At 39.1% G+C, this 15481-nt stretch overlaps 1 protein-coding gene and 1 non-coding gene across 2 annotated transcripts; one reads left to right on the top strand and one right to left on the bottom strand.

The window, feature by feature from the left end:
* Window positions 1-69: 69 nt before the first annotated feature.
* On the bottom strand, window positions 70-177 carry LOC148554551 (small nucleolar RNA R71). Its single transcript, XR_015887252.1, has one exon. It is a non-coding gene; the product is annotated as a small nucleolar RNA R71 (small nucleolar RNA).
* Window positions 178-12626: 12449 nt separating this feature from the next.
* LOC107647957 (pectinesterase-like) lies at window positions 12627-15170 on the top strand. The gene is made up of 2 exons (XM_016351998.3): window positions 12627-13671; window positions 14402-15170. The coding sequence occupies exons 1-2, from the start codon at window positions 12627-12629 to the stop codon at window positions 15094-15096; spliced, it is 1740 nt and encodes a 579-aa protein (XP_016207484.2). The 3' UTR covers window positions 15097-15170.
* The last annotated feature ends 311 nt before the right edge of the window (window positions 15171-15481 follow it).

The raw sequence follows: 15481 nt of genomic DNA, 5'->3' as shown, positions 1-15481 counted from the left end.
AGCCTGAACTCTTGGGATAAGCTGGTCACGGCTTTCTTAGCCAAGTACTTTCCTCCTCAAAAGCTAAGCAAGCTTAGAGCTGATGTTCAAACCTTCAGACAGAAAGAAGGTGAATCCCTCTATGAAGCTTGGGAAAGATACAAACAGTTGACCAAAAAGTGTCCTTCTGACATGCTTTCAGAATGGACCATCCTGGATATATTCTATGATGGTTTATCTGAGCTATCAAAGATGTCATTGGATACCTCTGCAGGTGGATCCATTCACCTAAAGAAAACGCCTGCAGAAGCTCAAGAACTCATTGACATGGTTGCTAATAACCAGTTCATGTACACTTCTGAAAGGAATCCTGTGAATAATGGGACGCCTATGAAGAAGGGAGTTCTTGAAGTTGATACTCTGAATGCCATATTGGCTCAGAATAAAATATTGACTCAGCAAGTCAATATGATTTCTCAGAGTCTGAATGGAATGCAAGCTGCATCCAACAGTACTCAAGAGGCTTCTTATGAAGAAGAAGCTTATGATCCTGAGAACCCTGCAATAGCAGAGGTAAATTACTTAGGTGAACCTTATGGAAACACCTATAACTCATCATGGAGAAATCATCCAAATTTCTCATGGAAGGATCAAAAGCCCCAACAAGGCTTTAATAATGGTGGAAGAAACAGGTTTAGCAATAGCAAGCCTTTTCCATCATCAACTCAGCAACAGACAGAGAACTCTGAACAAAATGCTTCTAATTTAGCAAATCTAGTCTCTGATCTATCTAAGGCCACTGTAAGTTTCATGAATGAAACAAGGTCTTCCATTAGAAATCTGGAAGCATAAGTGGGCCAGCTGAGTAAAAAGATCACTGAAATCCCTCCTAGTACTCTCCCAAGCAATACAGAAGAGAACCCAAAAGGAGAGTGCAAGGCCATTGATATAAGCGCCATGGCCGAACCTGTGAGGAGAGGAGAGGACGTGAATCCCAAGGAGGAAGACCTCCTGGGACGTCCAGTGGTCAATAAGGAGCTTCCCTCTGAGGAACCAAAGGACTCTGAGGCTCATCTAGAGACCATAGAGATTCCATTGAACCTCCTTATGCCCTTCATGAGCTCTGATGAGTATTCCTCTTCTGAAGAGAATGAGGATGTTACTGAAGAGCAAACTGCCAAGTTTCTTGGTGCAATCATGAAGCTGAATGCCAAATTATTTGGCATTGATGCTTGGGAAGTTGAACCTCCCTTGTTCATCAATGAACTAAGTGATCTGGATCAACTGACATTGCCTCAGAAGAGACAGGATCCTGGAAAGTTCATAATACCTTGTACCATAGGCACCATGATCTTTAAGGCTCTGTGTGACCTTGGTTCAGGAATAAACCTCATGCCCCTCTCTGTAATAGAGAAACTGGGAATCTATGGGGTGCAAGCTGCTAAAATCTCACTAGAGATGGCAGACAGCTCAAGAAAACAGGCTTATGGACAAGTAGAAGATGTATTAGTAAAGGTTGAGGGCCTTTACATACCTGCTGATTTCATAGTCCTGGATACTGGAAAGGAAGAGGATGAATCCATCATCCTAGGAAGACCTTTCCTGGCCACAGCAAGAGCTGTGATTGATGTTGACAGAGGTGAACTAGTCCTTCAATGGAATGAGGACTCCCTTGTGTTTACAACTCAAGGATCTCCCTCTGCAACCATGGAGAGGAAGCAGAAAAAGCTTCTCTCCAAGCAGAGTCAACCCAAGCCCCCACAGTCAAACTCTAAATTTGGTGTTGGGAGGCCACAACCAAACTCTAAGTTTAGTGTTGAACTCCCATATCCAAACTCTAAGTTTGGTGTTGGAGAGTTTCAACAAAGCTCTGCACATCTGTGAGGCTCCATGAGAGCCCACTGTCAAGCTATTGACATTAAAGAAGCGCTTGTTGGGAGGCAACCCAATGTTTATCTAATTCTTATTTTTATTGTTTTTCATGTTTTCTTAGGTTTATGATCATGTGGAGTCACAAAATAAATATAAAAATTGAAAATGGAATCAAAAACAGCAGAAGAAAAATCACACCCTGGAGGAGCATCTGCCTGGCGTTCAAACGCCAGAACAGAGCATAGTTCTGGCGCTGAACGCCCAGAATGGGAGCATCCTGGCGCTGAACGCCCAGAACAAGCATGGTTCTGGCGTTCAATGCCAGAAATGGCAGCAAATGGGCGTTGAACGCCCAAAATGGGCACCAACCTGGCGCTGAACGCCCAGAGTTGTGTGCAAGGGCATTTTGCATGCCTAAATTGGTGCAGGGATGTAAATGCCTTGACACCTCAAGATCTGTGGACCTCACAGGATCACCTCAGGATCTGTGGACCCCATAGGATCCCCACCTACCTCATCATCTCTCTTCCCATTCATGATCATCCCTTCTGTTTTCCATTTACCACTCACATCCATACAACCACTACCTTCAAAATTCAACATCTCTCTCCCACCCAATCCCACCCATATGGCCGAATACACACATCCATCCATCTCCTCCATATCTTCTTCTTCTTCTATTCTTTCTTCTTTTGCTCGAGGGCGAGCAACATTCTAAGTTTGGTGTGGTAAAAAGCATAGCTTTTTTGTTTTTCTCCATAACCATTGATGGCACCTAAGGCCAGAGAGGCCTCTAGAAAGAGGAAAGGGAAGACAAAAGCTTCCATCAAGGGTCTATAGCTCAGTGGTAGAACATTTGACTGCAAATCAAGAGATCCCTGAGACACCTCAGGGGATACATTTTCTTCCACACAATTATTGGAAGCAACTAAGGGTGGAACATCAAGAGCACTCCATCATCCTTCATGAAATCAGAGAAGATCTAAAAGCAATGAAGGAGGAGCAGCAAAGACAAGGAAGAGACATAGAAGAGCTCAAGGACATCACTAAGGTGGACTCATTCCTTGTTCTTACTTTCTCTGTTTTTCGTTTTCTATGTTATGTACTTATCTGTGTTTGTGTCTTCATTACATGATCATTAGTAGTTAGTAACTTTGTCTTAAAGTTATGAATGTCCTATGAATCCATCACCTCTCTTAAATGAAAAATGTTTTAATTCAAAAGAACAAGAAGTACATGAGTTTCGAATTTATCCTTGAACTTAGTTTAATTATATTGATGTGGTGACAATGCTTCTTGTTTTCTGAATGTATGCGTGAACAGTGCATATGTCTTTTGAAGTTGTTGTTTAAGAATGTTAAATATGTTGGCTCTTGAAAGAATGATGACTAGGAGACATGTTATTTGATAATCTGAAAAATCATAAAATGATTCTTGAAGCAAGAAAAAGCAGCAAAGAACAAAGCTTGCAGAAAAAAAAAAGAAGAAAAAAATAGGCGAAAAAAAAATAGAAAGAAAAAGAAAAAGCAAGCAGAAAAAGCCAATAACCCTTAAAACCAAAAGGCAAGGGCAAATAAAAAGGATCCCAAGGCTTTGAGCATCAGTGGATAGGAAGGCCTAAAGGAATAAAATCCTGGTCTAAGCGGCTAAACCAAGCTGTCCCTAACCATGTGCTTGTGGCGTGTAAGTGTTAAGTGAAAACTTGAGACTGAGCGGTTAAAGTCAAGGTCCAAAGCAAAAAAAAAAAAAAAAGAGTGTGCTTAAGAACCCTGGACACCTCTAATTGGGGACTTTAGCAAAGCTGAGTCACAATCTGAAAAGGTTCACCCAATTATGTGTCTGTGGCATTTATGTATCCGGTGGTAATACTGGAAAACAAAGTGCTTAGGGCCACGGCCAAGACTCATAAAGAAGCTGTGTTCAAGAATCATCATACTGAACTAGGAGAGTCAATAACACTATTCGAAATCTGAAGTTCCAATAGATGCCAATAATTCTGAACCTCAATGGATAAAGTGAGATGCCAAAACTATTCAAGAGGCAAAAAGCTATAAGTCCCGCTCATATGATTGAAGCTCTGTTTCATTGATAGTTTGGAATTTATAGTATATTCTCTTCTTTTTATCCTATTTTGATTTTCAGTTGCTTGGGGACAAGCAACAATTTAAGTTTGGTGTTGTGATGAGCGGATAATTTATACGCTTTTTGACATTGTTTTTAGTATGTTTTTAGTAGGATCTAGTTACTTTTAGGGATGTTTTCATTAGTTTTTATGTTAAATTCACATTTCTGGACTTTACTATGAGTCTGTGTGTTTTTCTGTGATTTCAGGTATTTTCTGGCTGAAATTGAGGGACTTGAGCAGAAATCAGATTCAGAGGTTGAAAAAGGACTACTGATGCTGTTGGATTCTGACCTCCCTGCACTTAAAGTGGATTTTCTGGAGCTACAGAACTCGAAATGGCGCGCTTCCAATTGCGTTGGAAAGTAGACATCCAGGGCTTTCCAGCAATATATAATAGTCCATACTTTGGCCAAGAATAGACGACGTAAACTGGCGTTCAACGCCAGCCTTCTGCCCAAATCTGGCGTCCAGCGCCAGAAAAGGATCCAAAACCAGAGTTGAACGCCCAAACTGGCACAGAAACTGGCGTTCAACTCCACAAATGGCCTCTGCACGTGCTACACTTAAGCTCAGCCCAAACACACACCAAGTGGGCCCCGGAAGTGGATTTATGCATCAATTACTTACTCATGTAAACCCTAGTGACTAGTTTATTATAAATAGGACCTTTTACTATTGTATTAGGCATCTTTGGTCTCAGTTGTAATCCATTGTTCATCTTTGAACGCATTGTTCTTAGACCATGGGGGCTGGCCACACGGCCATGCCTGGACCTTTCACTTATGTATTTTCATACGGTAGAGTTTCTACACTCCATAGATTAAGGTGTGGAGCTCTGCTGTTCCTCAAAGATTAATGCAAAGTACTACTGTTTTCTATTCAATTTTTCTTATTTCGCTTCTAAGATATCCATTCACACCCAAGAACGTGATGAAGGTGATGATTATGTGTGACGCTCATCATCCTTCTCCCTTATGAACGCGTGCCTGACAAACACTTCTGTTCTACATGAAATAAGCTAGAATGAATATCTCTTAGATCTCCTAACCGGAATCTTCGTGGCGTAAGCTAGAATGATGGCGGCATTCAAGAGAATCCGGAAGGTCTAAACCTTGTCTGTGGTATTCCGAGTAGGATTCAATGATTGAATGACTGTGACGAGCTCCTAACTCGCGATTGCAGGGCGTTAGTGACAGACGCAAAAGGATAGTAAATCCTATTCCGGCATGATCGAGAACCGACAGATGAATAGCCGTGCCGTGACAGGGTGCGTGAGCATATTATTCACTGAGAGGATAAGATGAAGCCATTGACAAGGGTGATGCCTCCAGACGATTAGCCGTGTCGTGACAGGGCATTGGATCATTTTCCCGTGAGATGACCGAAAGTAGCCATTGACAGTGGTGATGTATCACATAAAGCCAGCCATGGAAAGGAGTAAGATTGATTGGATGAAGATAGCAGGAAAGCAGAGGTTCAGAGGAACGAAAAGCATCTCCATTCGCTTATCTGAAATTCCTACCTATGATTTACATAAGTACCTCTATCCCTATTCTATTATTTAATATTCGAAAACACCATTATCACTTTATATCTGCCTGACTGAGATTTACAAGGTGACCATAGCTTGCTTCATACCAACAATCTCCGTGGGATTCGACCCTTACTCACGTAAGGTATTACTTGGACGACCCAGTGCACTTGCTGGTTAGTTGTATCGAAGTTGTGACAATTATGAATTAAGATCAAAGCACCAAGCTTTGGAGCCATTACCAGGGATTGTTCGAGCCTGGACATCACAATTTCGTGCACCAGCCACCTCGCAGCCTGGTTCCAGGAAACACTTCTAACCACTCCAAACTAACCAAAACCCTATCAATTCGACTGCATGATTGCCCTCTGAACCAGGTGAACAAACGATCAGTGATTGCTAAGTCCACTAGCTCCATATCCTGGATCCATGATTTAAACTCTGCTGCAGGCACCGTCAAAGAATTAGCTCCCTTCCTCTCCTCCATATGAGTTATCTCATTGAAATCCCCCAGGTAGCAAAACGGGACTTGACATAACCCAGATAGGAAGCTCAACTCTTCCCACATAACAAGCTTTTTCGCCCTATCATGCGGACCATAAACTAGGCAAAAAGCACATGAAAAATTATTTTTAAGTAACACACCCTCCACACACAACCAACGACCTCCTTTATAGCAATTATTCATCTTAAATACCGTTTCATCCCACATCAATAACAGGCCTCCTGAAGCACCAACTGACCCAACAGACTCCCATTTAACAGCACCATTACCCCACAGTTGCACTATATCAAAGTTTGTCACAACCTCTTTCTTTGTCTCTATCAAGCCTAGCATATGTAATTTAAATTTTCTCCGAAAGTTCTTTAGCATGCTCAGTTTACCAACTCCCGCCAACCCCCTAATATTCCAGGAACTAAAATTCATTTTAAAGCACTTATACACACATTTTTCTGATTTTTCGGTCTACTCCATCGTGCTTTCTCCTTCTTCTTAGCCTGTTTTTTCTTCTGCGCAAGTGCCTCATTCTGTGCCTGCAGTATTGCCATTATGTTGTCTTCCTCATCATACTGCACAGCTCCAGATTCCACGGCAAGCTTCCATGCTTCCCGGTTTTCTTGCATTTCAGCAGCCCTTCTGTTATTGGACGTTTCCGGCTCGGCTTCGCTCCCTACATCACAGGGGTCATTCCACAAATCCGCTGAAGCTTCCCCCGTATCCCCCGATGCAGGATCTACAATTCCCCCAGAGCCCCGTGCGCCATTATCCTCCGCAAAACTCTCTTCTTCCGGACCATTTCACCGCTCTCCTAACCTACCCCGATTCAACGTTAGTTCCACACGTGGGTCTCCCAGACTTATTCCATCCCCTTCCATCTGACTGCACGTCATAGCCGTATGGCAGCCAGCACTGGTTCCAGCACAAGCCACCGCCGATTCCGTTTTCCCACCAGAGAGGATCGCCACCAACCCACCATCCATCTCCAATGTTCCCCTCGCATCAACCCCACCAGATCCGTTCCCCTGCTCCTGTTCCCCTGTTCTAGTTCGATCGATCCCCATCCCAACCCTTCGAGACTTCCTGCCCGAGGTACAAGTTAACAGTCCTAACGACCCCATCCTGACCCCACCGCCTCCAGGACGAGACACTGATGGAGCTTGGCCTCCTACTGCAGGAGCCGCCATCGCGCCAACACCCTCCAACATTAAGGGCCAGCCACCTGTACCATATGGGTGCGCCGCATTCTCCGACCCGAGGGTTATGCAGGCCTCCCTTCTTCTTCCCACGATGAGCACGCCGGCGCTGCCAAGGTCTCTCACGCTATCAACACAACACATCTCCTGGGCGTCACTTTCCCCAACCCGACCTGATCGAGATCTCCCCTTCTCATTGCCTCCATTCTGCTCCATTTCAGATCCATTAGTGAGACACAACCCCAACCCAGCATTAGTCTCAGCGTATGGGCCTTGGGTGTTTGGGTCCAAGCCGTCTTCAATTTCCTTAGGTAACCCCATTTGGGCCCTGGGCCTATTACACTTGTCACCAGCCCCATTAGCACTCAACCCCACCTGAACCTTGCTTGTGACCTCACCCACAGCCAGCACCCTATCCTTATCATAATCCCAGGACTGAGTCCTTTCTGACGTATCTACGGCAAGATCAGCCATTTCCTTTCTAGGAGAAAAATCCGCACTCCTTGCCGTTGCAATTTTCAAATTCAAGAAACCGTTGCTCCATTCGTTCAAAATCTCGGACTGAATTACAGCTCTACCCTCTTGTATCTCTTCCACCCTATTCGGCAGGGCCACCATCTCGGCCGTCGTGTCCCAACCCCCCAACTTCATAGGAGTTCGATGACGGCCAGCCTTACTGGCAAAGTTCTCATCCTGCCATTCCACAGCATCATGAGTCATGCCCCCCGAGGAGCCATACGCATCCTTGCCCACCTCCACCTCCGTAACAAACACGTCGAAGCCAGATGACCCTATAGTTAGTCGAAGCCTTGCAGAAATAGAATCAAATCTCCATGTATCGATCAACACGTGTCCAGCCCGGAATGACGTGGCTGAGTGTCTTCCATCATCACAATCCACCACTTCACCCCACTGGGCACCAATTGCACGGAACGTATCTGCAGTCCAAGCATGCAGCGGGACACCATAACACGCAATCCACACTCTTCTCCTGTCACACCATTCCTGTTCATGACAGCGGCACACACGATGAAAAGACTGTCGGAGTCCGTCCTCATAGCTTTCCAGCACCTCCTCCACGCTCCCGGCATTATCAAAAATCAACAAGGCTTTGTACCTCCCCAAGTCACAGATTTGAACAACGTGCGGCCATACCTTCCGGATGAAGTTGTTCAAAGATCGAAAGTCAATTGCTCTCATGGCGCTCCCAACAACACTCCTATTCAGCCAGACCAAATTATCCTTTGCTACAGATACCTCCAGCCCCTTCGTCTCCACCAACCTCGGACCCTCCTCGAGCGTATGTGTTGAAGTGTCCAAAGATGTCAGTCCTTTCCCATGGTCTCTGGTCTCAGGTGGCGTAATTTCACCTGCGCGCTCCCTTACGTCAGCATTGACCCCCAGCTGCTGATGCTGGATCCTTCTCCCAGCCACCACCGCAGCTATAGCTCTCCGTCCCTTAGAATCGTCTCTCCTATATTTGGCCTCTCCTACAAAGATCTCCGACCCCCTTAGTCGCATGTGATTCATTTCTGCGATTACTTTCAGAGTTCCTCCTTTCGTAGTATACCGTATGAACGTGAAGAGGTAAACCATCTCATTCCTCATCTTCCTTGAAAGATAGATATCGTTAATCCTCCCCGTCCAAAAAAACAGGTCAAATAACTCCCGTTTAGAAATGTCACACGATAATTTGTCCACAAAGATGCTGAATGAATCCCGTTCTAGACGAACGTACTCCTCTCGATTCCAAACTCTTGGGTCCTTCTCTAATCTGGAAGAAAGTCTAAACCTACCCTGCTCGGTGTTTCCCCACCCTACTCTCTTTCGCCTGCAGTCACTCATTCTTCACCCTTGGTTTATATTTATTTTAGTTTTTATATCTATCGTAGCATTAACTTTATTTAAGGGTAATGCTAGGTAGACAAAAAAAAAAACCAGAACTTACATTATTTAACATTAATTAATTATCGCAACAATTAATAAATGTTAAATAAGGTAAGTTATGGCTGTTTTTGGCTGATTTTCTTTGGTTACCAAACATTTCCCTTATTTAATTATAAAAGAGAAAAAGAATGGAAAGAGTAAGAATTTTAAGTTGCTCTCAAAGTAACTAATAATTAATTAATTATAAACTTGTGAGACCAATTAGCTTTCAAATTAAATGCGGGTTTGATCGGTTCAACTTTCAAAGAGATCAGATATCAAAGAAATTCTTCTACACTTATACCAAAAAAAAAAAAAAAATCTCCTACACCAAAATTTAAGCAATTGATGGTTACATGCTAACATACAACTAGACCGGCGTATTCTAGTATCAAGCGGCTGGTTGGTTTAAACTTTAAAGCCTTTGGTTTATTTAACTTTTTTTTAAAATAAAAAAAATAATTAAGTAGTATATTAAAAATAAAATTCATATACCGGTTTCGTTAAGAATTAATTAGGGGTGAAATCAATTCCAACGAACTAGTTAAAAAAACAGGTCTATTATAAAATAAAATAAAAAATAAAAGAGAATTGACTTAATTAACTTATACTATAATTAGTTTTCTAGATTTTTACTTTACATAATTATATATATAGGTTTGACTCTTTCAAAGTGTACCAGTTTGTAAAGTGCCGTCAATAAAATTCCTGTTAGATGTAATTGAGCAATGTACTATGTATTCATAAGGAAATTGTATATTTCATAAGGAATTTGTAATGTTTTTTTTTTTTTAATTACTGAATTGTTGTTACTTATCATGGCCAATATTACATGCATGTTACTCGATCATATGAGATACATACGATAGAAACTTATATTAGAATGACAATGATACAAGCTGTATCTTTGTGAAATCAACATTCCCTCATACTTGGTTACATTGTCTTTATTATCCGTCTATTGAAACCCCAAAGTTGACAAAAACTCGATCGTATCATCAATCATTTATCCAATTAAAATATGTGAACCTTCGTAGTAAACTACTTTCCAATTTTTTACGTATGGTCTATGGATCAGTTATCGAAGAGTATAGTTGGCATTGACTGCGTTCAAGTTGGCCATGCCACATGCATCAAGTAAGGGAATGTAAATTCTATCTAGCTAGTTGACTTTAATTTTCCAATATATATATATATTCACAACCTTAGCTTCCATTTGCATATGAGATATATAGATGTGTTTTACATCTGGCTAGCTATATTAAACATCAACATGAGAAATCATAAAGTATAATTTTTATTCTATTTTTATATTGTACAGACCATTGACATTTCTTTTTAATTTTTTTTCACTAAATTATTTCCTTTGGTAAAAGTTTGGGCTGAGGAGAAAGTGTCTATTTTCATATTTGAAGCACTCATTTTAGCAGGACAGAATGTATCAGTCATCTTTGGACTGTTATATAGAATAATACCATAACTTACAAACAAATATTAATTAAACTACCGGCCTAATTAAAACATATCTAATAAAATATTTTACTAACTAATAAAATTCTACCTCCAAGTAAAATACTTAATCAAGTTTAACTAAATTATTATAACAATTTTTTAAATTATATGTCTCATTCTTCTTCTCATTCTCCTTTTCCTTCTCCTTCTCCTTTTCTATTTTTTTTTTCTTCTCCTCCGATCCTCTTCCTTCTCCTTCTTCTTCTTTCAAATTCGCACACGCAAGTTTTCCTCCTCCTCTTCCTCCTCCTCATTCTTTCCCAATCTTGCGTCTTCTTCTTTTTCTTTTCCTTTTTTGTTATTGTCACCGCCAATAACATCAACATTTTACTAACATGCATCTTTATTAGTTCTGATTTTTTCTATTGCCATCATTAAATAATTTCGGTTCATTTCTTAGTTTATTTCGATTTATTTGTGTGTTAATTGAAGTTCACTTTATACTAATGATATGTATTGACTAAATTTTTTTATTTTTTACATAATTTTTTAACTGTTTGTTCAAATCTGAATTGAATTCGATTCATTTGTGAATTAAGTTAGGTTCACTTGATATTACTTTTAAGTATTCACCAAATTTGTTATTCCTTAAGAAATTCGGTTCATCTCTTAGTTTAATTGAGTCCATTTGCATGCAGAAATAAAATGAAATGTATTTTTCTTACTGATTGAATGTTTATCACGTTTTGTTCAAATCTGAATCGAATTTGGTTAATTTAGAAATTGAGTTAGGTTCACTTGATTCTACTTTTAAGTATTCACCAAATCTGTTATTCCTTAAGAAATTTGGTTCATCTCTTAGTTTAACTGAGTTCATTTGCATGCAGAAATGAATTGAAATGTGCTTTTCTTACTGATTGAATGTTTATCACGTTTTGTTCAAATCTAAATTGAATTCGGTTCATTTGGAAATTGAGTTAGGTTCACTTGATTCTACTTTTAAGTATTTACCAAATCTGTTATTTCTTAAGAAATTTGGTTCATTTCTTAGTTTAACTAAGTTCATTTGCATGCAGAAATGAATTGAAATGTGATTTTCTTGCTGATTGAATGTTTATTAATTACTTTTTGTTCAAATCTGAACCAAATTCAATTCATTTGTGAATTGAGTTAGGTTCACTTGATACTATTGTTAAGTATTTATCAAATTTGAACCGAACTCGGTTCATTTCTGGATCAAAATGAACCTCAATTAAAAGGAGAAAAATTAAAGAAAAAAACATAGCAACAATAAAAAAATGACGAGTGAGAGAAAACACGCAAAAAAGAAGAAGGAGGAAGGCAAAGAAGAAAAAGAAAGAAGAAGAAGGAATGCGAAGATAAAGAAAGAAGAAAGCGAAAAAAAGAAGGAAGAACGCGAATACAAAGACAAAGAAGCTTTATTAAAATGTGCATATGTACAAGCAGATATAATAAAAATAGTTTTTGCTGAATTTGGCCTACTTGGTTGGATTTAAATAAAAAAATACTTGGAGTGTAGTTGGGTTAATATTGAGAAAGGCAAGTTGGGCATGTTTTGTAATGTTCTATCGGTTAAATAACTTACTGTAACCAGATTAAAGAACCAAACTGCTTGAATTATTCTCTTAACTTCTTTTTTATTTTTTTATAAGAAGAAAGCCAACTGTTTCTCTTAGAGTGTTAGGCACATATGTTGATGGGTAACTTATATGTATTATTTCTGGGTATATTTATCTTCTACACTTTTTGTTATTTTTTTAACTAAAAATTATCAATAGAAAATTAAAAAAAATTAAAAATATTTTTTATACCATAAAAAAGAATGTGTATAAAAGATATATATGTACAGAAAAAGTAGCACAAATATCATTTTTCTTTATTTGTAAATTATATGTTATTATAGTATTATTACAAATATTGAATTCTTGCACTAATGAGTTCAATAACAAGAAAAAATTGTTAGTCCTTGCTCGCCTATATAAGAGGCTCAACCACTAGCAGTGTGCTATCATCTTTAATTAGCTTATGAATCCAAATTCAATAGTAATGGCTTTGAAAAACTTGTCCATTATTATTTTGCTCTTTGTTAATTCCCTTATTGTCCTTTCCATCTTCCCTACATTATCCATAGCTGCTAACCAGAAATCAGTTCCCATAGTTTCCCCACAAACCATATGCAAGTCCACTCTATACCCTTCTTACTGCGAAAACGTGTTTGCTAATCAAAATGGCACCGTTTTCGACTATGGCCGCATTTCCATTCGAAAATCCCTATCCCAGTCCCGCAAGTTCTTGAACTCACTTGATTCATATCTTGAAAAGAAATCTTCTTTATCTCAACCCACAATTAGCACTCTCCAAGATTGTAAGTTTCTCACTGAGTTAAGCTTTGAATACTTATCAAACGCCCTTGACACCGTTGAAAAAGCCAGCGATGTTCTTCCAACATCACAAGCCGATGATGCACACACCGTCCTCAGTGCTGTCTTGACTAATCAACAAACTTGTTTAGATGAAGTTATAAGTCTAACCACTGCTTCTGATCAGAGAGTTAAGGATGATATCTCGTCCTCACTCTCTGATTATTTGAAGCTTCTCAGTGTCTCCCTTGCCCTCTACAAGGAGGGGTGGGTTCCTGAGAAGAAAATCTCAACCTTGTTAGAACACAAAGGAAGACACTTGGAGTTTCGTAACGGCCATTTACCATTGAAGATGTCGAGTAGAGTACGCGAAATTTACGATTCTGCCATTGGACGACACGGTAGAAAACTGCTGAGCGTGGACGACAGTGAAAATTACGTTCTGGTGAGTGACATTGTGGTTGTTAGCCAGGATGGAAGTGGAAACTTCACGACCATCAACGACGCCATTGGCGCAGCACCGAATAACACCGATGGTAGCAATGGCTACTTCCTCATCTTCATCACTGAGGGTGTGTATCAAGAGTATGTTTCTATAGCCAAAAACAAGAAGTACTTGATGATACTTGGAGAAGGAATCAACCGAACAATTATCACAGGTGATCACAATGTCGTGGACGGTTCTACAACATTCAACTCAGCAACATTTGGTAATTTAGCGAAACCCAATTCACTCTTCAATTGTTTCATAAATTTAAAGAGCTCTCTTATCCATTTTAAATACACTTTGTCATAAAATTATAAATTGATAAAAAAACAGAGGAAGTATAGGAAGTCAATGGAATATCTATACAATATGTACAATACAATATGTATAATGGGATATAGAGATGTTTGATTCAGTAGGATATTTATTATCCCTGATATTCGGATGGTTATTATTTGGGATAGTACGAGTGTATTGTGTTTGAGAAATTAGTAGTATTTTATCTTTGATGTTCATTTTTTAACTCATATTGGACCAAATAAAGGAAAAGTCTAGGGGCAGCAACTTTGTTAAATTCTAGCCAGCATGTAACCAGCAAAGAAAAGTGAGCAATTGGATGAAATCTCACACCAATCTCATACAATTCAAACCATCATTGATGGCTATTTGATGACTATAAGTCACAAAAGTTGCTGGCCTCCTAACATTCCTCCTAAATAAATAGCCCATTGTACACATTGTACAAATACTCAATTGATAATATAAATGATTATATTATTAATATTTTTTATTTGTCTTAGATTATTTTTTACTTTTTTAAAAATTACTAAAAATTGATCTCTTAATTTTCAAATATAAAATTTTGATACTAAATTATAAAATTATTTACCTTAAAAATTTAAATTAAAAAAATAATATAAATAATTATATTTTTAACGCAATTTAATTTACAGCTGTAGTGGCACAAGGGTTTGTAGCAGTCAACGTAACATTTCGCAACACTGCGGGGCCAAGCAAGCACCAGGCAGTTGCAGTTAGAAATGGAGCAGATTTGTCCACTTTCTATAGCTGCAGCTTTGAAGCCTATCAAGACACGTTGTACACACATTCTCTAAGGCAATTCTACCGCGAATGCGATATTTATGGCACAGTTGACTTCATATTTGGAAACGCTGCAGTGGTTTTCCAAAGCTGCAACTTGTATCCCCGTCTTCCCATGAGTGGACAATTCAATGCCATCACTGCTCAAGGTCGAACCGATCCAAACCAAAACACAGGCACTTCCATACACAATTCCACCATAACAGCTGCCGGTGATTTGGCCGCGGTGGTTGGAAGCGTGAAAACGTACCTTGGGAGGCCATGGAAGGAGTATTCGACCACGGTTTATACGTTATGTTTGATGGATAGTTTGATTGATCCTTCTGGTTGGAGTATATGGAGTGGAGACTTTGCATTGAGCACTTTGTATTATGCGGAGTATAATAACGGTGGAGGTGGTTCAAACACCACAAATAGAGTGACGTGGCCTGGTTATCACGTTTTAAACAACGCTGCTGATGCAACTAATTGGACCGTCTCTAACTTCTTGGGTGGGGATAGTTGGCTGCCTCAAACTGGTGTCCCTTACTTGAGTGGATTGTTCTAGTTACAACATAATTATATTCGGTTACTACACATTTATATCATCAGGGGAAAAAAAAGTTAACTATTCTCTTAAAAGTTCTTGTGTTGCATATGCTAGGTTGCGAAAATCGAATTGGTCAATAAATCGATAAAATGATTAATTTAACGATTCAATCGAACTTTAATGGAAGTTCAACCGATATAATTAAATATAAAATAAAATTATTAAAAATTTTATTTTTAAAAATAAAAATTTATAATTAGCAATCATCATAAATATAAATTTACACAAATTAAATATAGTTAACAACACTAACAACACATTAATAAAAATAGTTTCTGAATTTATATAATTTTTAGTCATATCAACAAATCAACAACACATGGAGTCACAAAAAAAATCAACA

Source organism: Arachis ipaensis, chromosome B6 (assembly GCF_059453495.1).
Source record: "Arachis ipaensis isolate K30076 ecotype BB chromosome B6, ASM5945349v1, whole genome shotgun sequence".
NCBI lineage: Eukaryota > Viridiplantae > Streptophyta > Magnoliopsida > Fabales > Fabaceae > Arachis > Arachis ipaensis.
Note: the sequence above shows the minus strand (reverse complement) of the source record. Positions and strands in the feature narration are given on the sequence as shown.